At 37.0% G+C, this 25,066-nt stretch overlaps 1 protein-coding gene across 6 annotated transcripts in view; it reads right to left on the reverse strand.

Moving 5' to 3' along the window:
* Positions 1-1,973: 1,973 nt before the first annotated feature.
* The window catches only part of FAM214A (family with sequence similarity 214 member A), a 95,065-nt gene continuing 71,972 nt past the window's right edge, over positions 1,974-25,066 (reverse strand). For 5 of the 6 annotated variants that reach the window (XM_027569420.1, XM_027569419.1, XM_027569418.1 and 2 more), the window contains 6 exons: positions 23,936-24,015; positions 23,123-23,231; positions 14,018-14,176; positions 9,190-9,258; positions 6,706-6,905; positions 1,974-2,975 (listed from right to left, as the gene is read on the reverse strand). In XM_027569420.1, the coding sequence (XP_027425221.1) occupies positions 2,822-2,975; positions 6,706-6,905; positions 9,190-9,258; positions 14,018-14,176; positions 23,123-23,231; positions 23,936-24,015 (771 nt within the window). In that variant the 3' untranslated portion in view covers positions 1,974-2,821. Of the gene's footprint in view, positions 2,976-6,705; positions 6,906-9,094; positions 9,259-14,017; positions 14,177-23,122; positions 23,232-23,935; positions 24,016-25,066 lie in introns of all 6 variants that reach the window. The other variant, XR_003515625.1, reaches the window with a different exon arrangement.

Below are 25,066 nucleotides of genomic sequence, written 5' to 3' on the forward strand. Positions count from 1 at the left end.
ATTCTCTCAAATAAAATCTTACAAAAAAAAATTAAATACCCAGAAACATGGAAAGCCATGTACTAGAAATAATTCTAGAAAGTTTACAGTGAGGTATCCACATAAAAAGACACCCGCATGCAACATACATCACTAATTTTTGGGTTACTGGAGAGGTCAAAGAAACAATAACATTTAATTTTTTAAAAAGGCATTTTGAGGGGTGCCTGGGTGGCTCAGTTGTTAAGCGTCTGCCTTCGGCTCAGGTCATGATCCCAAGGTCCTGGGATCGAGTCCCGCATCGGGCTCCCTGCTCAGCGGGGAGCCTGCTTCTCCCTCTCCCACTCCCCCTGCTTGTGTTCCCTCTCTCACTGTGTCTCTCTCTCTGTCGAATAAATAAAAATTAAAAAAAAAGGCATTTTGATGATTTAAAGGCTTGGTGTTTTCCAAGTTTTCTATAAAATTATCAATATTTACTTTGGTCAAATGTCTAAGAAACCAAGATACACATATTGGGGGGCGCCTGGGTGGCTCAGTCGTTAAGCGTCTGCCTTCGGCTCAGGTCATGATCCCAGGGTCCTGGGATCGAGCCCCCATCGGGCTCCCTGCTCAGCGGGAAGCCTGCTTCTCCCTCTCCCACTCCGCCTGCTTGTTTCTCTCTCTCACTCTGTCTCTCTCTGTCAAATAAATAAAATCTTTAAAGGGAAAAAAAAAGATACACATATTGGGATACTTATTCCAAGAATCAGATGACAGAATTTAAGCAGGCATATTATCAATACTCTCACCCCATTTTCTCAATCACACAGACCCAGAAAGTTTAGAGAATTCCTGGAGTCAGTCCTATCAGATACTATTAGAGCTAGGACTACAGTCTCAAATATCCTGGGTCGTAATTCCACGATGTTTCCATGGCATGAAAATTAAGAATAAATCCTCATAAATTTGTTCCATTGACAACTTTTTTTTTTTTAGCTTTATGGAATATTAAGAGCCTTTTCTCTTTTAGCTGGTATTTTAAAGATTTGAGAGAGAGCAAACACATGTGTACAAGCGGGGGGAGGAGCAGAGGGAGAGAATCTTCAAGCTGACCACGGAGCCTGATGAGGGGCTCAATTTCACCACCCATGAGATCCTGACCTGAGCCACATGATATCATGAACTGAGCCAAAACCAAGAGTCAGTTGCTTAACCGACTGAGCCGCCCAGGTGCCCCGTCTGTATTTTAAAAGAAATTTATAAGAGTCTTCTTGTTGGCCACCCCACAACCACCTACTCATCACTGGTCTGATTTCCCTTGAATAGTCATCCATTAGCTGGGTTCCAAAATAAAGACTTTCCAGTCTCCCAAATTCCAGAGCACGCACCTGGTCCTTGACTCCCAAGTCTCTTGGTGTGGCCTGAGTGGTACGTATTCTCTAACCTGTACTTGCGAATTTGTACCCGCATGCCCAGTATCTGTGCCTTATTATCTGATCTGTTGTCCACTGTCCCTGCACAAACATCTAAAACCACTCTTCTAAGGGGGATGGATGGAGGGCTTTTGATGTATTCAGTCAAGTTCCCTTCCTTAAGTAGGCTTTCCTAGCTGCCAAATGCCTTCCTTCCATTGTGACTCTGAGCAAGAAAGTGATAAATTTTGGGGCGCCTGGGTGGCTCAGTTGGTTAAGCGTCTGCCTTTGGCTCAGGTCATGATCTCTGGGCCCTGGGACCAAGCACTCGGCTCTTTGCTCAGCAGGGAGTCTGCCTCTCTCTCTCTCTCTCTCTCTTTCCCTCTCCCCCTCCTCCCTGCTTGTTCTCTCCCTCCCAAATAAATAAATAAATAATAAAATCTTAAAAAAAAAAGTGATAAATTTCTTTGGGGAAGAGGCTCAAGGCATCTTCCCTCTCTTCTTGTCTGCTGTAAAGCTAGAATGGAAACTGTCTGATGGCTACCAGAAATCAATCACATGAATATCTCATCTAAAAATAAAAGCCAAATACACATTTTTTGCTTTTTGCATATATTTACAATATAAATACTAATTTGTTTTCAAAGTACATATTCTTTTTAACAATTTGCAAAAGTTATCTAGCATGGGACAGCAATTTAATGTAAAGCCTCTGTAGTAGTAATTAAGGAAAAATAGAACTGTTTTGGGGATAAGGAGTTCTAGAAGGAGTATGAATGGGCATAATGATTTGAACTTGCAAAGGGAATGTGAAGCTGCTTAGTCCACATTGCACTGCCAAAACAGCATGTTAAAGGACTAGTATGTGAAACAGCAACCTGGATGGGGTAAAAACTAGAGCTGGGAGATATAAAAAGTACACATGCTTGCATAGTGCGTTAATCTTAAAGAAGCTCCACATTTCATTCTCATTTTCAATAAATTAAATGAATAGTACTTAAAACACATCACACAAAATTAAAGACTTGTGCATATATTTTGGATTTCAACATTAATGTCAAAAATACATAGTATGATTTTACATAGGATTTGTGCTACATTAGAACACTAGAGACAAACATCACTTGAGTATTAAGGAAAACATTAAATATTAAATAACTGAGAAATAAATGTGTAAACACTAATCTAACTGGGGGGAGGGAGGGGGGGTTTGCTATTGCAACACGTCCAATGAAGTGGTTTCAACAGTACAAAAAGGATTATTAGGACATGAGTGTTTCCAGTCTACTTGGAATATGTGGATCTCATTCCAGGAATCCTTTAATAAAAACTGGTCCAAGATAACAGGAGAGGATCCACTCTCCTGGTTGTTAATTGGTACACTCCGTTCTACGCTAATTTTTACTTTCAAACTTGGGTACTGAGCAAATACTTTAAATAGTCACTCCTTATCAACATCTTGGTGAAAACTGAGGGTTTGTTGGCGATTCAGTGTAAGATTTGAGTTCATATGCAGCACCGCTATCAACTTCCATTGACTTTCTTGAGAACAGGAGCCGTACATCTCTATGGAGGTAGATCTTTCCAGATTTAGAGCTCTGGAACCTACACAAACAAGCAAACAGAAAGATGCAACGTTTCAGGGACTGAGTCTTTAAAACAAACAAACCTGAATAATTTAATTTTGAAAGCAGGAAGAATTAGTCTTGCTACAATATTAAGAGTGACTCTTTAAAAAGATATTTTAGTTTTCTATTGCCAAAGTATGTGCTGCTAGTTAAGTGCTTCTCCCTTATTATTCCCTAAACAATCCATATCCCCTTTCCTTCTTATAATATCAGAGATGTTTCTTTCTATAAGGCTTGTTTCACATACCATCCTACTTTTCATCCCTGACACCATAACACATGTACCTTCCCTCAACTACAGTGTCAAATTTCAGTTCACATCAGTCAATCATACTGCATTTGGGCTTTGCAGTCCTAGCATCTTCTAGTCACATCCATTTCACATACCTTGCCCTCTCCCAATTTTTTTTTTTTAAGATTTTATTTATTTATTTGGCAGAAAGAGTCACAGCAAGAGAGGGAACACAAGCAGGGGGAGCGGGAGAGGGAGAAGCAGGCTTCCCGCTGAGCAGGGAGCCCGATGCGGGGCTCGATCCCAGGACCCTGGGATCATGACCTGAGCCGAAGGCAGACGCCTAACGACTGAGCCACCCAGGCACCCCTCCCTCTCCCAATTTTGAGTACATTAAAATGGATTCCAAACTTGAAAAGTCACCCCAGAAAATAATACAGTACTGAGGAATTACTGCTATCATCAGCAATGGCTAGCTAAATAAAGCCTAACCATCATTAAAAGACCAAAGTTTGCAGTGAAATGAAAATGGTTATCGGGCGCCTGGGTGGCTCAGTTGGTTAAGCGACTGCCTTCGGCTCAGGTCATGATCCTGGAGTCCCGGGATCGAGTCCTATATCGGGCTCCCTGCTCAGCGGGGAGTCTGCTTCTCCCTCTGACCCTCTTCCCTCTCGTGCTCTCTGTCTCTCATTCTCTCTCTCTCTCAAATAAATAAATAAAATCTTTAAAAAAAAAAAAAAAAAGAAAATGGTTATCAAAACTGTGTGTGGAGGGTGCCTGGGTGGCTCAGTCATAAAGTGTCTGCTTTCAGCTCAGGTCATGATCCCAGGGTCCTGGGATTGAGCCCCGCCATCGGGCTCCCTGCTCCGCGGGAAGCCTGCTTCTCCCTCTCCCACCCCACCTGCTTGTGATCCCTCTCTCGCTGTGTTTGTCTCTGTCAAATAAATAAATAAAATCTTAAAAAACAAAAACAAAAATTGTGTGTGGAACTGTGTTTATTTGGAGTCTTCTGTCATACAAATTATCTGGAAGATAGTCAAACATACAAATATACTCTTTAGTGCTAATCTCTCTGGTTTTCCCTATGCATAGCAGAAATACTCTTTGGGTTTATGAATTTTACTCCTAAATTAGCTGAAAAATCTGGCGGTCGGATGTATGTGAGCTGAATGTCAGCTCACTGTTTCATTCTGTCTGAAGTTTTTTCACCTTCTTAATCTGAAGGAGAAAACTGAGACCTTTAACAAGTATAATATACTCATACATATATGGTATACTTCCCAAAGACGTTTCTTTACAGCATTTAAAGTATCTAATCACTATGTGGGGATTATAAAGGCTGGGGTAGTTGATGTTTACTTTAGTGAATGTTGGTTATGTATGGCTATGGTGGTGAAACTTCAAGAGGAATGGTATCAAATGGAAGTTTAGAGAGAGTTCAATCTTATCCTAGATTGGCCTGGGAGCTATCTTATAGTCACTATTTCATTTCATTTCTCTTTTTAAAAGTCTTCCAAGTCTGTTTTCAGATTTTCACTCCACAGTCTGTATAACATTTCCCATTAGGCTCATGACAGGTAGTGTAGAGTTGGGTTTAAAAACACTGAGCCAGTTCAACATGTCCTTAGGATTCAGAACACTAGGCAGAAAACCCCAAGGTAAGAATACCAATTAAGAAGTACTAGACTTTTTCTTTCTTTCTTTTTTTTAAGAAGAGGGTTGGATTTTTTTTTTAAGATTTTATTTATTTATTTGATAGAGAGAGAGAGCACAAGTAAGCAGAGTGGCAGGCAGAGGGAGAGGGAGAAGCAGGCTCCTCACTGAGCAGAGAGTCCAACATGGGGCTGGATCCCAGGACCCTGGGATCATGACCTGAGCCAAAGGCAGACGGTTAACCAACTGAGCCACCCAGGCACCCCTGTATTAGACTTTTTCAAGTATGGGACTTGAGTGGCCAGCTCACTCTTTATTCACTCCAGACCACCACAAGGCAGATCTATTAAACGATAGCTGGTGGTCACCATCAGTAGCAGATTAAAGGGGTCTTCTGCCTGAGCCCTGGATGAGAGGTGCCTCCTTCTCATGAACAGCGACTTTTGGAGGAAGCAGTTAGGCTAAAATGAGTAACTCTCACTGATGTGACTGAGAATTTACTATGAACAGCATCAGAAAATTACAAAGAACAAAGTTATAAGCAAAAGGTTATTCAGGGGTGCCTGGGTGGCTCAGTTGGTTAAGTGTCTGCCTTTGGCTCAGGTCATGAGGCCAGGGTCCTAGGATCGAGCCCCATGTCGGGCTCTCTGCTCAGCAGAGAGACTGTTTCTCCCTCTTCCTCTGCTTGCTGCTCCCCCTGCTTGTGCTGTCCCTCTCTCTGTCAAATAATAAATAAAATCTTTATTAAAAAAAAAAAAAAGGCTATTCAGCTCTCTCTTAACCAACTGATTTGCTCATTGCCCGAGAGCTACTGTAGGATTTAAGGGCAGAAAACCTAGCTCTAGAGTACTGGCAACTTGGACCTCGAGGTCAAACACTTTCTCACAACCTAGCGCTGTGATCCGGGTAGCAAAAGTTATAGGAAAAGGTATTTCTGATGGAATTACTAGATTTAAACTCTTTAAGAACAGAGATTTTCACACTGTTGTTTCCAGAAGCATACCCAACACATAAATATTTGTTAAACGAATGATTTATTCATTCATATGTTAAAAACTTCCCTGCCCAATACAGTAGCTACTAGCCACGTGTGGCTATTGAGCACTTGAAATGTGGCTAGTTCAAATTGAGTTGTGCTGTTCCTGTAAATCTATACTTAATTTCAAATATTTAGTACAATAAAAGAATGTAAAATATCTCATTCATAATTTTTATGTAGATTATATATTCAAACATTTGGGTATGTTGGGTTAAATAAAATATATTAATCTTTCCTGTTTCTTACTACTTTTTTTAATGTGGCTACTAGAAAATACAGAACCACTTACGTGGTTCATATTGTAATTCTACTGGTTTCAAACATGTGTTTCACTGCCCCAAATATGTCAGTATGTGATATAAACAATTTTACATTACATCACTATAAATGAAAACTAATTTGGGGCGCCTGGGTGGCTCAGTCGGTTAAGCATCTGCCTTCGGCTCAGGTCATGATCCTAGGGTCCTGGGATTGAGCCGCGCATCAGGCTCCCTGCTCAGTAGAAAGCCTGTTTCTCCCTCTCCCTCTGCTGCACCCCTGCTTGTGTTCTCTGTCAAATAAATAAATAAAATCTTAAAAAAAAGAAAGGAAAAAAAACTCTAATTCAACAAGTAACAATGACCGCAGTAAGATATGTCATGTATTTTCAGCATCTTGGCATATGAAAAGTTTCCAAATTAAGCAAATTCCAAAGGACACTGGTCTAGTTAGAGTAACGTGTTAAACTAAAACTTTGAAGTTGTTTTTCCGAAGTAACATTTTCATATTTATTTGAAACATTACCTCAGATGTATGAGGTAGCGTAATAACCGTTCTTCTGAATGTCGGATGTTCTCTTTATTAACACTTCTCTTCATTTCTTGTTTAACAGGTACAGAAAAAGTTCTTTGTCGTAGGAATGTCTGATGATTGGCTGGCATATCTCGTAAGTCATATATCACAACAAACATCTTCACCACAGTCTTATTAGGATTAAATAAGGTCTGAAGAAACAACATAAAAATTATTCTTTAAAAAGTGATCTGTTGATTTGATGCAAAATGATTGTGCCAATAATAAAATAGGTTGTTTTTTTTTAAATAATAAGTTAATCCCAGTGGATATAATTCAGTTTTGGGAACTAAAGTTAATAACATTTTAAAAGTTTATGAAGTGATATTCAGTATTTTTTTTAAAAAAATGGTTCAACTTTTTATTTCCCAATAATATAAAATCCTGTAACAAATCAAAATTTTTAGTCACAAATTTCATATTAGACAATACATAGCTTTTACTCTTTCTTCAGATTTTAAGAAATGCTTCCACTAAAGTAAGCAAAATACACCCTTACTGGATTAAAACATTCCAGTTAACTTATTTCCAACATTAGCTTTATTAAATTGTGTCAACTGCAAAACACTGAGAATGTTAATTTTCCTTACATTTTAATAGTGAATAAATAGAAAATTTTAAAAATAAAATAGCTAGGTAAAACTATACTTTTTAGTATATATAGTTACATAAAATTAAAAATATGTTCTCAAAAAAGAGAAATTTCCTTATTTGGGAATTTTTCCAAGTTTAGAAAATAAAGTTCATTATTATTAGTTACAAAGTAGGCTGAATAATACTTCATGCTCCCACAGTTGGATTCTTGCAAAAACTGTAGTGACACGAAACTTTTAAAAAATCATCAATATCATAATAGACCAAAATATGTATCCTTAGTGAAGACTGAATTAAATTCAATTGATACTTGGCTATTAATAATTGGAGGAATATTATTTTTTAAATTTTTAAACAAGATCCCAAGCTGCTGATCTGACTTTAACCAAATTACCAACACATCAATAGGTAACTTGGTGCCCATGCTTTCAGAAGCTCATCCGTGGCACTGGACATCACTCACTGAATCAAAATGAGAAATATATCAATATTATGATCCAACTTTTTAAATCTAGTGAGTCTTAAGATTAAGGCTAATATATTCAACAACCACAACATCTAGCAAGCCGGGAGTTCAAACCATGTTTATACATAATTAAACTAATGAAACACATACCTAAATTTCAGATTCAAAATTAATCATTTTTAAAGTTGGCAGTCCTCAAACAAGAGGTATGAATATGCTGCCCCTTGGTTTATGCCTCATTATTATGACAATTGATAGCTAGCTTTCCAGTGACCCACTCTGTCACATGAACTACATAGCCAGAGGCAAGAGAACAAGAAGATTATCACTCGTTTTAGTTCAAGAAATCCATTTAACATAAAAGTCTTACTTTAATATGCAGTAATTCTTCCTTGGTAAAATTTATATACATATATATACTGCACTATATGCACACATATGTATTGCATAGTACTATGTTTCATCCCTGTGTGATAGGAAATAAATGTACAGACTCCTTGCTGTATTCGAACACTGGTGATGAGTAAAAGTGGTCTGGTGAAACACTGATCACATTGAGGCCAAAAGTTATAAGAAGGCTTATTGAATTAGAACAGATCCTGAGTGTTAAGGAACTTAGCTAGACTTCTTTCTTTTTTTAAATTTCGGCTTTACTGAGATATAACCAACAAATTTCAATTAGATACTTTTTAGTCTGCAAGAGCCAGCTTTGTAACAGACTTCTGGGCCTGCAGGATTATCCTGGGTCTGACTTGGAGATGAACTCAATCGCAAACTGGTCTTGATATCAAATTACTCTTCTGAGAACACAAGACCAATGATGAATGATTGCTCTGGGCTAGAATTCTCCTGAGCCAAAACTAGATCAATACCTAGACCAAAAGAAAAGGACGCCTTCTCTGCCCTCATATCTGTCAGACTACACTTCTACTTTGTGTAACCATCTTAGTAGACTAACTTAGAAATTATTACACTAGGGATAATAATGTAATTTTGTTTTACAAGTTTTCCTGCCAAAGCAATACTAATATTTGAGGTCTCCTTTTAAATAGGTCAATCTCAGTCTGGCTATTATATTAAATAGAAGGAACTAGTAATGTTAAGTTCTAATTACACTGAAAATAGCTCTATTTAAGTTATGTAAACTGTCATATACTATTTTTCTAAAGCATTCACCTTCATTAGATTATTTATGCTTTCCTTTTATGAAGGTCCCCACATGGCCATTCCTGGGGCAGAGCAGGGAAACTCCAAAAAAGCTTCAGCCCCACTGTTACTTACCAAAGTTGTTGCAGCAGCAGTAGCAGGAGAAAGGGCTAAGTTCTATATGTATGTGAGAGAATGATTATTGCAATTGTAGGCTATAAAACACATACCACTTGTATTGTTCCTGAAGGAGGTACTCGATAACCCCTTTTACCAAGGGACTCTAAAGTAATCACACCCTTGAAATAAAAGAAGACAAATTGAGTACAAACTGATGCACATGTATATAAAAGACTGAAAATAATAAACCATGTAATTACTAACATTTTAGAATTTTACATGTATGCAAAAATATTCCCATCAATAGATACATTCTGAGTATGGAACAGTGAGGGTCCCACCCAAAGGAAACAATTTACTGTTCTTCCTGGAGATGTTGCAATAAATAATATGTAAAATTACACTGCTTGAAATTTCTATTAAGATATACAATATAGAAGTAAGAAGCTCCTTAACTGAAAAGGAAATAAAGGGAGAAGATAGGACGATTCCCTTGTATCACACGGGAGGAGGGAAAAGAGGAAGCAACCAATTTATTGTTCTTTGGACATACAAAAAGTCAGGAATGCAGAAAGGTCTAAGTCTTAGCCAACAGTGAAGTTAAATCTTCAGCCAGTGAGTTAAATTAATATATGGATTTCTGACTAGAGACAGACCAGCATCATCAGAATCACCTGTAAACAACTTAGAAATGCACAATTTCTGGTTCTCTCTAGACCTACCAAATCAAAGCTGTATTTTAAGATCCCCCAGATGATATCATATGTACATTAAAGTTTGAAAAGTACCACTCTACTATATAAAGTAGTTTTCTGAGAAGGGTGTTCTAATCACTACAGAAGTCCAAACAATGGCAAACAAGCATAAATTAAAACAAGGAAAGCTAGAATTGAATATGTGAAAGTTTCTAGATAAGCAAGATGACCAAATGACTACAGGTGGTAATTGTGGTATTTAAGTCTTAGATAGCTTTAAGAAAGGAAGGCTGATTCATTTTACTGGGGTAACAGTTTTCAGTAGTTAAGTAGAATAATTGCATGCTCTACATTTCATATTCCATCATTTTATATGGTACATTCCAAAACATGTCAACCTTCAGTAAAAGTAAATATGAAACAGGACTGTCCCATCAGACATCTCTGTTATTTGTAAGAAAGATCAAGATTGGAGGGTAAAAAAAAAAAAGCGCACAAAGGTAAAAGGAGGGCCAGACTCTGCTACATGAGTCAAGCGCCATCCTCAGACTCTTAAATTAACACATTAATATTAGGAAATATTCATGGAAATGGTCACTGAAAGGGCACAGTTGTTCTTGTCTAATCTGATTTACCACACGGTCATTTAAAGCATGAAAAAAAGTGTATCAATAAACTGCATTCCTAACCAATGCAGTAATGAAGCTTTAACAATTTCTCTCTTACAATCTGCTTTATGTGAAAAAAAGCTATGGTATATAATACCCCTCTTCTTCCTAGTTCCAGAAAGAGAAAGTAAAATATATCCAAATAATAGCTACCTTTATAATCACATTGCTATAGGCAATACATTACTATTTTCCTTGCTACCTTCCCCTAAATACATTTAAGAAGGGGCGCCTGGGTGGCTCAGTCATTAAGCGTCTGCCTTCGGCTCAGGTCATGATCCCAGGGTCCTGGGATCGAGCCCCGCATCGGGCTCCCTGCTCCTTGGGAAGTCTGCTTCTCCCTCTCCCACTCCCCCTGCTTGTGTTCCCTCTCTCGCTGTGTCTTTCTCTGTCAAATAAATAAATAAAATCTTAAAAAAAAAATACATATAAGAAAACTGGTGGGGCAAAAACTATGAAGCCTATACTTATTTCCTTTAATACATAGAATTTTAATAGTTTTCAGACATGGTAACAGTAACTAAATCAATTTATAAAGACAGTATGTATATTTTTAAAACCTTATAGTTTATGCCAACACTTTACAACCATTTCTAAGCAATGTAAGATCAGTAGGGGCATTAGAAAATTAGGAATTTTAGATACAAATTGGGAAGTTATGTGGAATTTCATTGATATTATTAAATTTATTATTTGTTATATTTTAATAATTTCGTTATTTTAGTTGGTCAGCATATTAATGTATCTACCTATAAAAATTTTATTGTATTTAAAATAAGAAAAATACATTTTCTTCTGGCATTTGAGGATGGAATAGAAAGGTTAAGATAAACTAAGTTGGGTCAAAATCTCACAAAAACTCAAATTATTCTGCAATAGAGAATATGCAATAAATAAAATTAAAAGAAGCTTATCTTAATTTGGTGAATTACAAATACAAAAAATAATATATGGTCCTGTTAATATGATGATAATTGAAGTCATACCTTGAATTTACCACTGGCATACATTTTTTAGACCATTTTACCTGGTCCCACCCATTCAATAGTTTCTAAACAGTGAAATATTGTTATGTAGCAGTTGGAGAACATTTTTACCACTGATACCCAAATTGGAGAGAGAGATTATGTGGTTCTGGGTTAATCTTTACGGAATTATTTAATGAAAAGTCTTGTACAATTTCTATACCAGAAAGAATTTTCTGTGCAAAATTTTACCTTTATGAGTCATTTGTGTTATTTGTGATGAGAGATCCCAAGGTAAAAAGTAGGAATTTGGTATCTCAGTTCTGCTGGTCTGTGATATATACTATCTTATCAAAATGTGATCAATCCTTTGAAAATACACTAAACTACCAAAATGTAAATAAGATTCCCTGAAAAAACAAGATTAATTTTATTATAGTAGGAAAGATTTGTGGTCTAAGATTTGAACTAGGTCATTTACAAAAGGAACCCATTTCTAACGAATAAATTAACCTAGAAAAAATTTAATTACATGATGGAAAGTTTACTGAAGAATATTATGAGAGAAAAGTTAAGTCAGGGATTCTTAAAGCACAGATTCCGCAAACTCAACCTGATTCATACCCTTTTCAATATCAAAAGCTATAATCATTTGTGTGTACTTTCTGGAGACAAAGAGACAAAACCCTTTATCTCTTAATCCTATGTGTTTTAGATGTCAACCAAAGTCAAAGATTAATGCTGGTCTGCTTTTTAAAAGCGAAGTTCAAATTCTCTCTTGCTTGTAAATTTCAATCAAATATATTTACTTGACCTCTTTTATCTTGTTTCTAAGTCATTGGGAACTTTGTACATTATGACAGATTACAATACTGTAGACCTTACATTTCCATTCTGTAATTACTAAGTGCCAATAGAATATGTGAAACAGATGAGACTTGTTATATCCTAGTAAAGCAAAATGGATACCCTCTATAGTTCTATTTTAATATTGTTAAGTACTCCAGAATGACACATTTATTCTGATATTGAACTTACATCAGTTGTACTTTCCATGTTACTAGTTATCCAATATTAGCAGTTATTTTTTCCAAATTATATTGGAAAAGTAGATAAATCTTTCCATGGTAAATGAATAACAGGTGGCTTTGTGATAACTGGACAGGTTTGTGAAGGAGTGGGTCTTTTAGATAATAATGTTGTATATCTTTATGACTATGATCCACAAGTGTAAATATTATTGGGGAAAGAACACTTGAGTAAATGAGCAGACTCCACTATGTGGTTTTTGTTTTTGTTTTTAATCAAAGTATGAACCAATGATCAGGCTCTTAAAATTTTCAGGGACACCTGGGTGGCCTAGTCAGTTGAGCATCTGCCTTAGGCTCAGGTCGTGGTCCCAGAGTCCTGGGATGAACTCAGTGTTGGGCTCCCTGCTCAGTATGGAGACTGCTTCTCTCTCTTCCTCTGCCCCTCCCTCTGCTCAGGCTCTCTCTCTTTCACTTGTTCTCTCTCAAATAAATAAAATCTTAAAAAAAAGAATTTCACCCTCAGAATGGAGTAAGGCTAAAATAACTTTTCTTGAGCAAAGTGGGCCAATAATGAATAGGCTATATTTAGGTCCCCCAAAATGTATAATTTCCTTTCCTCTGTTGTTTCTCAATTGCATAGAATTCCCTTTTCACAACTTTTAGTCCTTGAAAATCTAGAAGGTCGGGGAGAGGGATATTAGGAGAGTAATCAATAGGGCCATGTGGTAAGCTAGGAAATTCAAGCAGCAAGGCCAGAGCTGTATATTTCTGTAACTATAGCATTCTGTACTTCTCAAAGTAAGACCTAACATGAAAACACAAATCTAACTCCATATTTGATACCACCACTGTAAACTTCTTACAGACTTGCACTGTTAGCCTCTTCTCCATCTTTGTCTTTTGTAAAGGGCTAATACTAAACATACATTAGGACCCAGTATCATTTTTGCAGTTGAAGGCTTATTTTATCCTCAAGTGATCAAAATTTTAAAAACGGGAAAGATGAAGTCATAGGATCATAAGGCTCAAAACTGCTCTAAATTACCCCTGGCTATCTTACTCTACCCATTAGAACATACATATGGAAACAGAAATAGCTAGGATTAGAAAACAACTCCAGGATTAGGAAAAAAATGGTCAGGAGAAAGGGGCTGAAAGGGTCTCACAGAAGACTTAATTCACCAAATCTTTACCTAAATCTTCCTGAGATGAGGATCACATGTGAAGGCAACACTTGTGGGACCAGGGTGCACAGTAAGCACTTGAGAATTTGTGTGAATTCAGCAAGACATGAAATTACAGTGTCACTAATCAAAGTTTTGTCATCTTTTCAAATGAAATAGAAACAAGTAAATTTTCAGCAGATCCTCAAATGCAAAAGAGGAAATTCGTTGTTAGAGCTAGCTGGAAAAGAAGTTGTGAGGTAACATGCTGGTATTTTAGTCTGTATTCATTCTTTAGTTTTCTCTTAGGAAATGCTTTGTTTTCAAGCATTGACAGAAAGCAGTCTTAAATCTCCTTAAAGACATTTGTCATTAAATTGGTTGATTTTAGCAAAGACAATTTTTAAAATACTTGCCATATAAGGAGAGGGAGCATTATCATCTGAAACACTGTAGAATGACACTTCAACCGGAAGAGTCAAATGTGTGGGGCAGAAAACACCGCTTGCCCCTACCTCAGCAGTAAAACCATCAACAATGCCAAGAGGATCTAACCGATAGTTTAAGACAGATTCCTGGAAGACAAAATAATTTTCAAGAAATAAATTTTAGAAGTTGACACACATTCTTTTTTTTTTTTTTCCCATTTAAAGAAATACATTACTATGCTTTCTGGCACTAGAAAAATGGTTGCTATTCAAACAGAATCCAACAATACATTAAAAAAAAATCATTCACCACAATCAAGTGGATTTATTCCGGGGATGCAAGGGTAGTTCAATGTTTGCAAATCAATTAATGTGATACATAACTTCTATAAGAGAAAAGATAAAAATCATATGATCATTTCAATAGACACAGAAAAACATCCATTCATGATAAAAGCCCTCAACAAAGTAGGATTAGAGGGAACATACCTCAACATAATAAAGGCTATCTATGAAAACCCCACAGTGAACACCATACTTAATGGGAAAAACTGAGAGTTTTTTCCCCCCAAGGTCAGGAGCAAGACAAGGATGTCCACTTTCACACTTTTATTCAACATAGTACTGGAAGTCCTAGTCACGACAATTAGACAACAACAGGCATCTACATTGGTAAGAAGAGGAAAACTCTCTTTGCAGATAACTTACTATATATAGAAAACCCTAAAGACTCTACCAAAAAACTACTAGAACTGATAAATGAATTCAGTGAAATCTCAGCATACAAAATCAGTGTGCAGAAATCTGTTGCATTTCTATACACTAATAACAAAGCAGTAGAAAGAGAAATTATTTACAATTAAATCAAAAATAGTAAGATACCTAGGAATAAGCCTAACCAAAGAGGTAAAAAAGACCTATACACCGAAACCTATAAAATACTGATGAAACTGAAGATGATACAAGAAAATGGAAAGACATTCCATGCTCATGGATTAGAAGAATATTTTTTTTAAAGATTTATTTATTTATTTTGAGAGAGTGAGAATGAGAGAGAGGAGAGTACATGAGAGGGGGGAGGGTTAGAGGGAGAAGCAGGGTCCTCACCGAGCAGGGAGCCCGATGCAGGACTCGATCCCGGGACTCCAGGATCATGACCTGAGCCGAAGGCAGTCGCTTCACCGACTGAGCCACCCAGGCGCCCCTAGAAGAATACTGTTAAAATGTCTATACTACCCAAAGCAATCTACACATTTAATGCAATCCCTATGAAAATACCAACAGCATTTTTCACCAGAACTAGAAAAAAAAAAACCCTAAAATTTATATGGAACCTCAAAAGACCCTGAATAACCAAAGCAATTTTAAAAAAGAAAAGCAAAGTTGGAGGTATCACAATTCCGGACTTCAAATTATATTGCAAAGCTATAGTAATCAAAATAGTATGGTACTGGTACAAAAACAGACACAATAGATCCATGGAACAGAATAGAAAACCCAGAAATGAACCACAACTATATGGTCCATTAATCTTCAACAAAGCAGGAAAGACTATCCAATGGGAAAAAGACAGTCTTTTCAACAAATGGTGTTGGGAAAATAAGGCAGCCACATGCAAAAGAATGAAACTGGACCACTTTCTTACATCACATACAAAAATAAATTCAAAGTGGGTTAAAGACTTAAACGTGAGACCTGAAGCCATAAAAATTCTAGAAGAGAGCACAGGCAGTAATATCTCGGACATCAGCCATGGCAACATTTTTCTAGATATGTCTCCTGAGGCAAAGGCACTAAAAGGAAAAATAAACTATTGAAACTACCTCAAAATAAAAAAGTTTCTGCACAACAAAGAAAAGAATCAACAAAACCAAAAGGCAACCTACGGAATGGGAGAAGATATTTGCAAATGACACATCAAATAAAGGGCTTGTATCCAAGATCTATAAAGAACTGATACAACCCAACACCCCCAAAAAACCAAATAATCCAATCAAGAAATGGGCAAAAGACATGAACAGACATTTCTCCAAAGAAGACATATAGATGGCCAACACACACATGAAAAAATGCTCAACATCACTCATCATCAGGGAAATGCAAATCAAAATTACAATGAGAGATAACCTCACACCTGTCAGAATGGCTAAAATCAAAAACATAAGCAACAACAAGTGTTGGCAAAAATGTGGAGTAAAAGGAACCCTCATGCACTAATGGTGAGAACGCAAACTGGTGAAGCCACTGGGGAAAACAGTATGGAGGTTCCTCAAAAACTTAAAAATAGAACTGCCCTATGATCCAGTAATCACACTACTGGGTATTTACACAAAAAATAAAAAACAAAACAAAACACTAATTCAAAGGAATATATACACCCCTATGATTACAGCAGCATTATTTACAATAGCTAAATTATGGAACCAGCCCAAGTGTCCATCAATAGATGAATGGATAAAGATGTTGGGCGTGAGGTGCGCCTAGGTGGCATAGTCATTTAAGTGTCTGCCTTTGGCTCAGGTCATGATCCAGGGGTCCTGGGATTGAGCCCCACATTGGGCTCCCTGCTCAGTGGGGAGCCTGCTTCTCCCTCTCCCTCTCTCCTATCCCATTTATGTGCTCACTAATAAATAAATCTTGAAAATAAAAAAAATGTCAGGGTGTGTGTATACAATGGAGTATTATTCAGCCAAATAAAAGACTGAAATTTTGCCATTTGCAAGATGGAGCTAAAGAATATAATGCTAAGCAAAATCAGAGAAAGAGAAATACCATATGATTTCACTCAAATGTGGAATTCAAGAAAGAAACCAAGCAAAGGAAAGAGAGAGACAAACTAAGAAACAGACTCTCAACTATAGAGTACAAAGTGATGGTTACCAGAGGGGTGGTGGTTGGGGGGTGGGTGAGATAGGTGATAGGGATTAAGGAGTAGGAGTGCACTTGTCGTTAATGAGCACAGGATGATGTATGGAATTGTTTAATCATTATATTATATACCTGAAACTAATATAAAGCTGTATGTTTACTACACTGGAATTAAAATCAAATTAAACAGGGGCACCTGGGGGGCTCAGTCTATTAAACATCTGACTCTTGAGCTCAGCTCAGGTCTTGATCTCAGGGTCATGGGTTCAAGCCCTGCATTGGGCTCCATGCTGGGCGTGAAACCTATTTTTAAGATTTTATTTTTATTTATTTGAGAGAGAGAGACAGAGAGAGAGCACATGAGCAGGAGGAGGGGCAGAGAGAGAGAAGCAGGCTCCCCGCTGAGCAGAGAGCCCAACGCAGGGCTCTGTCCCAGGACCCTGAGATCATGACCTAAGCCGAAGGCAGCTGCTTAACCGACTGAGCCACCCAGGTGCCCCTGAAACCTAATAATGACAGGTAAAACCTTAAAAAAATAAATAAATAAATAAATAAGGTTGCTACCATTTCCATGTCCTTATTTCAGATGTTTATCTGACCTGCCATCAACCTGTCCCCCATCAATCTTCTACCATTGTATGAAGTTTGGCCCTACTCTCACTATTCCAACTCACGCTTAACTATCCTTAAATTTCACTGTTAGTTAAACCTAATTGTTTAATATGTTATTCTCATCTCTGTAAATAAAAATATGTTCTACCAGAGAAAGTATAATATCAGAAATTTTCTTACTCTTCACAAAGCCTATCTAGAAGGTACAAGCCACAGAGAAGCACTTTAAACCTTGTTAACAGGTCATAAGCAAAGAGAAAGCCAAGCACCTAAAACTTCAAATGAAAAATAATTCCTTCTTTAAAAAATGTTATATGTGACATATGTTTTATAGTTTATTTTTTATTTTATTTTTTAAAGATTTTATTTATTTATTTGCGAAAGAGTGAGAGAGAGCATGAGAGGGGAGAGGGTCAGAGGGAGAAGCAGACCCCCCACTGAGCAGGGAGCCTGATGCAGGACTCGATCCCGGGACTCCAGGATCATGACCTGAGCCGAAGGTAGTCGCTTAACCAACTGAGCCACCCAGGCGCCCAGTTTAATTTTTTTTTTTAATAATGGAGAAAAACTTAAACGGGTGTCTTGGTGGTGCACTTAGTTAAGCTTCCAACTCTTAGTTCCAGCTCAGGTTATTATCTCACGGTCGTGAGATCGAGCCCCACGTCAAATCTGCTTGAGATTTTCTATCCCTCCATTCATGCCCTCTCTCTCAAATAAATCTTTTTTTTTTTTTTTAAAGCACAGAAATACAAATAGTAGAGAAGCTCCTTATTCATTTCTTTCAAGCTCACTTGCTGAAAATCACTTTTAACAATTTAGTGCTATCTTGCTAGGTATGAAAAACATTTTAAACTTTTCACAGCTCTCTTTTATATACACATACCATATGTATATACATCTATCATGAAATGTGAGTACCATTTCTTTGATTCACTAGTTGTCTGAAAACGAACACTGGAAGCCATAACGAGCCTAATAGTCTATATACTGTAAAATTCAAACTCTGACATTAGCAATTCTGAAATTCCCAATTAAAAAGCCAAGAACAAAAGACCTGTTATAACCAACCTTCTAATCTCCCTCCTGCCCTGCAATCAATCCAATGCATATTCTCTTGATCTGACCACTCAGTCTCATGGTCCCAACACTCTCCCCCACCACCATTAACCTAGCCCAGACCCTCACAACCTCTCCTCTGAACAAGTACATCCCCTAATTAAGTCCTTCCGGCTCTAGTGTATCCTCTATGTTACCGGCAGAGTTGTTTTTTTAAAAAAGAAAAAAAAAAAGTATTATATCACCCACCAGACAAGAAACTTTATGCTTCCTGCTATTAGATAAAGTCAAATCTTCCTAACATGGCAGATAAGTCCCACCCTAAGTTTCTTGACTCATCTCTCCCTACTTGCACAGAGTCTCATGCCCCAAGTGTAGCTGATGCTTCCCAACATCATCATGTTCTTTTACTACTTTCACAAATGTAGTTCCCTGTCTAGAATCCCTTCCCACTCTTCATACAAATTTACTTGACAAATTCCTACTCATCTTTTGGAACTAAGCTCAAGAGACAGTTCCTCAGTAAAGCTTTCCTCAGTTCCTTTAACACAGAATGGATATAGGAGGATTGAGGTAATTTCTTTTACAATGATAATTACTTGAGTTTATACGTTACTTACATATTCTACTGACTGTATTATCTATAAGGCAGGAACCTTATCATCTAGCTTTGTATTCCTAGCATACAGCATAACACATGGTAGGTACTCAAGAATGTTTCCTAAATAAAATAAATCTAAAGATGGATAACATTTTCATAGGAAAACACATAAAAAATTCTTATGGATAAGGCCAATGACCTATATTAGTTTCTGACGTTATTCAGCTTTTTATGACTTTAATATATTAGCATGCATGCTAGGCCCTCCTCAGTGCAAAACAAGAAAAGGAACTAAAGGTATGGATTTTAAAGTAAGAAATAAAACTGACCCAATTTGAAGAAGATATGACTGTCTATGTAAAAAAAACCCAAAGAACAACAACAAAATCAAAAATAAGGAAAGTGAGCAAGGTCATAGGCAATTACACACACACACACACACACACACACACACACAATCACTTGTATTTTAATATACAGCAATGAAGGACTGAAAACTAAAAACCTTTTTTTACATTTTTTAAGATTTTACTTATTTATTTGACAGGGAGAGAGAGAGAGACAGAGACAGAGAGACACTGAGAGAGGGAACACAAACAGGGGGAGTGGGAGAGGGAGAAGCAGGCTTCCCGCAGAGCAGGGAGCCGGAAGTGGGACTCGATCCCAGGACCCTGGGATCATAACCTGAACCATAGGCAGATGCTTAAAGACTGAGCCACCCAGGCACCCCTAAAAACATCTAAAATTTTTTTTTTTAGAGAGAGGGAAAGAGAGCATGCACCAGGGGGAGGTCAGGGGGAGAAGAGAATCTTAAGCAGGCTATGTGCGGAGTGTGGAGCCCAACATGGGTCCTCAATCCCACGACCCTCCAGACCACAACCCGAGCTGAAATCAAGAGTTAGACAATCAACTGACTGCCACCATCCAGGTACCATGAAAATTATGAACCTTTTAAGTACAATTTATAATATCACCTGAAAACACAGATTAGATATAAATCTACAAAAATGTGTAAGATATGCATGCTGAAAACTACAAAACATCGATGAAAAAAATAAAAGAACAGCTAAATGAATGCAGAGATATACTATATTCAGATATCAAAAGATTAATGTTCTAGGGCACCTGGCTGGCTTAGTTGGTAGAACATGTGACTCTTGACCTCAGCATTGTAAGTTTGAGCCCCACGTTGGGTGTAGAGGTTACTTAAAAAAAAAAGATTTAATATTCTTAAGATAACAATTTTCCACATACTGATCTATATCAATGCAATCCAAACAAAATCTCGGTATTCTGTTTTGTAGAAATAGATAAGCTAACTCTAATAGGATGTTCATTTCATTAAAATGAAACACTTGACTATAAACTTCATACCATATATAAATATTAACTCAAAATGTATCACAGAACTAAATGCAAGAGCTAAAACAATAAAATGCCTAGAAAAAAAGTTTCACGACTTTGGATTAGGCAAGTAGTTCTCAACCAGGGACATGTATCAATGTTTAGAGAAACTTTTTTACTGCTACAACTGGAGGGAGGGACAGACAGTGGTACCGGACTCTAATGGTTAGAGGCCAAAGATTCTGCTAAATATCCTACAATGCATGAAACAGATCTCCTAACAAAGAATTATCTGGTTCACATATCAATAGTGCCAAGGCTGAGAAGCCTTGGGTTAGGAAAAGATTTTTCAGATACAACATCAAAATCAAGATCCATAAAAGAAAATAATAAATTGGACATAATCGGGGCGCCCGGGTGGCTTAGTCGGTTAAGCATCTGCCTTCAGCTCAGGTCATGATATCCACAGCAGCTTTATTTTTTAATCTTTATTTTATTTTATTTTTTTAGAGAGAGAGTGCACCAGTGGGCGGGGGGGGGGAGGGGGGCAGAGGAAAAGGGCGAGAGAGAATCTTTTATTTTATTTTTTATTATTTTTTTAAAGATTTTATTTTTTTGACAGAGAGAGACACAGCGAGACAGGGAACACGAGCAGGGGGAGTGGGAGAGGGAGAAGCAGCCTTCCCGCGGAGCAGGGAGCCCGACGTGGGGCTCGATCCCAGGACGCTGGGATCCTGACCTGAGCCGAAGGCAGACGCTTAATGACTGAGCCACCCAGGCGTCCCAGAAAAGGGTGAGAGAGAATCTTAAGCAGGATCCATGTGGGGCTCAATCTCATGACCCTGAGATCATGATCTGAGCTGAAATCAAGAATCAGATGATTAGGGGCGCCTGGGTGGTTCAGTCGTTAAGCGTCTGCCTTCGGCTCAGGTCATGATCCCAGGGTCCTGGGATCGAGCCCCGCATCGGAGCCTGCTTCTCCCTCTCCCGCTCCCCCTGCTTGTGCTTCCTCTCTCGCTGTGTCTCTGTCAAACAAATAAATAAAATCTTTAAAAAGAAAAAAAAAGAATCAGATGCTTAACCAACTGAGCCACCCAGGCACCCCTCACAGTGGCTGCATTTGTAATAGCCCCAAACTGGAAACAACCCAAAGGTCTAGAATCAGATGAATGAATAAACAAATTGTGCTATATCCATATCGTGGCAATAAAAAGGAATAAACTCTTGATACCCAGGACAGCTATAAATTAAAAAGGACCTAGAAGAACTTCTCTGTATTTTTCAAACCGAAGTCAAGTGAAAGTGTGTGCATATCTGCACAAATACATTCCAGTGTACTGATCATTTAACCATCTTCCCTTTCCTAAGATTTTCACATATCACATGCTTTTATCCCCCTCACAAATTTTCTTGTAATACAAAGGCTGCAGAACATCTGACACTCACAGTGGCCTTATGCAATTTTAAAATAATGACAGAGAATAGAGAGTTCAGCATCTTTGAAATGATACCTTGAAAGCGACATAGAAATCAATTTATCATAAGTCTTTTCATTTTAAAACTTTGAAAGATAGCCTAAAAATTAAAATTTGGTTTTAAAGACAGCATACTGTTAACATATTAAACCACCACAATTCCAATGAAGCTATTTAAATTAAAACTACAAATTTTAAATTATTTTCCCATAAAAAAACTCACCAATTAAAATCACTTTTAAAACCCATTTACAGGTTCTTCATGTTTAAGGTTGTTTTTCTTTTTTTACTGATGTGTAGTTGGCGTACAGTATTATATTATCAGGTGCACAAACAGTGATTCAATGTTCAAGGTTGTTTTCTAATTAAGGATAACTAATCCCATAATACACTTGATCCCAGGCAGAAATATTCTTATTAAATAAAATAGCACATTACTGGAGACCTTTACCCATTCAATTTTTTAAAAAATAATCTTATTTTATAATAGATTTAGATTTATAACAAAGTTGCAAATAGAGTTCAAAGAACCATTTGATTTTGAAAATCAACCTCCTTGATCATGAATGGGCTGCTATCAGCTCACCTCCTCCGTCCTGGGTCTCAGGGCCAGTACTACCATGTAAGGTGTAGTTAAGTCTGTTTTTTGGCTAGATTAATGGGCTCCTCACTGCACTTTACCTAAGTCCTCCATCTTCCCTACAAAGTACCCAGTTCTAGGATGTCACTACCAACAACTCTAACTTCACTTCTTACAAAAAGGAAGAGGAAAAGGAAAAAAGAAAATGGTGATTTCAGGAAAAAAGAAAAAGAAAGTGATTTCAAGGATTTGAAAAATACAATCCATTTATTTATTTCCTTTTCACAAATGACATAAATAACACCCTAGATCTAGGTTAAGAAATGTCAGCTCTGAAAATAATTTTTTCTTAAGATTTTATTTATTTTACAAAGAGAGAGACAGCGAGAGAGGGAACACAAGCAGGGGGAGTGGGAGAGGGAGAAGCAGGCTCCCCACCAAGCAGGGAGCCCGGTGTGGGGCTCGATCCCAGGATCCTGGGATCATGACCTGAGCTGAAGGCAGATGTTTAACGACTGAGCCACCCGGGCACCCCTTATAATTTTTAAAAACATTACCTCAAAATTTCCTAAGAGACTAAGACTTGTTATAGGTGGAGCACTAGAACTCAGAAATGGTCTTTCATGAATATCTGGATCATCTTCAATGTTTAAACACGGTCGAGGACTATTAAAAAGAAAATCAGCAAATGAACACATTAAGCACAATATTTTCTAATTTACTTTTTGTACAAAATTAAATCAGGAGAATTTGATTCATTTTAATTTTACTTAAACTATAAGATAAAAAATTAATCCTAATAAACTTTAAGATAGGAAATATCTAGTTTAAAATCCTGATTCGATTTTATGGTCCTTGCTATAATATTTGACAAAAAAATAAAAGTAATATCCTAGAAAGTTTCAAGATAGAACCTAATATATCACATAGTGGCATCTACGAAAAATATGTAATGCAGCCTTATCAGTCTTAATTTTCAGTTAAAAATGAGAATACAAAGGCAAAATTATGTGACTAAAGAAAATAATGAAAGTATTACTTGTCAACATGGAACACATTTCTAAGGCTTTCTTGCAAAGAAGTGTAAGGCAAAGGAGGAGGTGAATGACCAGAAATATTCAAACTTACTTAAGTGTTTAAAACCAATGTGTTTATTATGATGACCAATATATAGTAGCTACTCAAGCTACTCATTGTCTTACTTTCTCCTTTCTTCATCATTAATAACTGTGTGTGAAATATTTAAAATAAACAACTAGAAAATAATACCCCTGTTAAAATTGTAACTTTTAAAGTAAACATTTATTGCACAAGACTAGAAATTAGTGTAATATTATTTCACATACACAAATGAATTTTAAAATAAATACCTTCTAGATGATAAGCTTTTCAGATGGAGTAATGAAGAATCCAAATCAAAGCAACCTGATTGTGTCTTTCTTTGAGGAACCTAAGATCAAAATAATCATTTGTGATATTTAAAAACACTATAATTTTTTTCTTGAATTGATGGAACACTTTTCAAATGAAAGCTAAGCATATACGGCAAATAATAAAACTTCTCCCAAAACAGCTTACTTACAATAATGCTCTTTATTACATACTGTTCTTATGTTCTCATTTTATTAACTGGTAGGAAAAAACAGATAATTAATAAAAGCACTTTTACTAGGTTTTGACTTTTTAAGAAGCAGAATTTGTTTTCTAAAACCAAATCTTACATGGAATCCTAATATATAAAAAGATTTTACCTTTTTACTTTATTATATATAGTTGACCCTTGAACAACACAAGGATTATGGGGCACTGACCCCCCCCAACCCTCTGCAGTTGAAAATTCACATATAAGTTTTGGTTCCCCCAAAACTTAACTACAAATAGCCTACTATTGACTGGAAGCCTTACCATTAACATAAATAGCTGATTAACACATATTTTGTATGTTATATGTGTTATATACTGTATTATATTCTTAAAGTAAAGCTAAAGAACATGTTATTAAGAAAATCATAAGGAAGATGGGGCGGCTGGGTGGCTCAGTTGTTGGGCATCTGCCTTCAGCTCAGGTCATGATCCCAGGGTCCTGGGATCGAGCCCCACATCGGGCTCTCTGCTCAGCGGGAAGCCTGCTTCTCCCTCTCCCACTCCCCCTGCTTGTGTTCCCTCTCTTGCTGTCTCTCTCTCTGTTGAAAAATAAATAAAATCTCAAAATAAAAAAAATCATAAGGAAGAGAAAATACATTTCCAGTAAAAAAAAAAAAAACAAAAAAACAAAAAAAAAACAACCCACATGTAAGTGGACCCAGGCAGTTCAAACCAGTGTTGCTCAAGGGTCAACTGTACTTCAGTATTTTCTGGGGGTAATAAAAGATTGATAGCTTTAAAATAAAAAGAAGCAAAAAAGAAATAGTGATGGGAGCCTGGGGTCCTGCCAGGTCTGCAGCTCCTTAGTCCATCCCCACCCCACTGTACGATTCCAAGAACCCTGGAGCTTCACAGAG

This window comes from Zalophus californianus, chromosome 6 (genome assembly GCF_009762305.2).
Source record: "Zalophus californianus isolate mZalCal1 chromosome 6, mZalCal1.pri.v2, whole genome shotgun sequence".
Lineage (NCBI taxonomy): Eukaryota > Metazoa > Chordata > Mammalia > Carnivora > Otariidae > Zalophus > Zalophus californianus.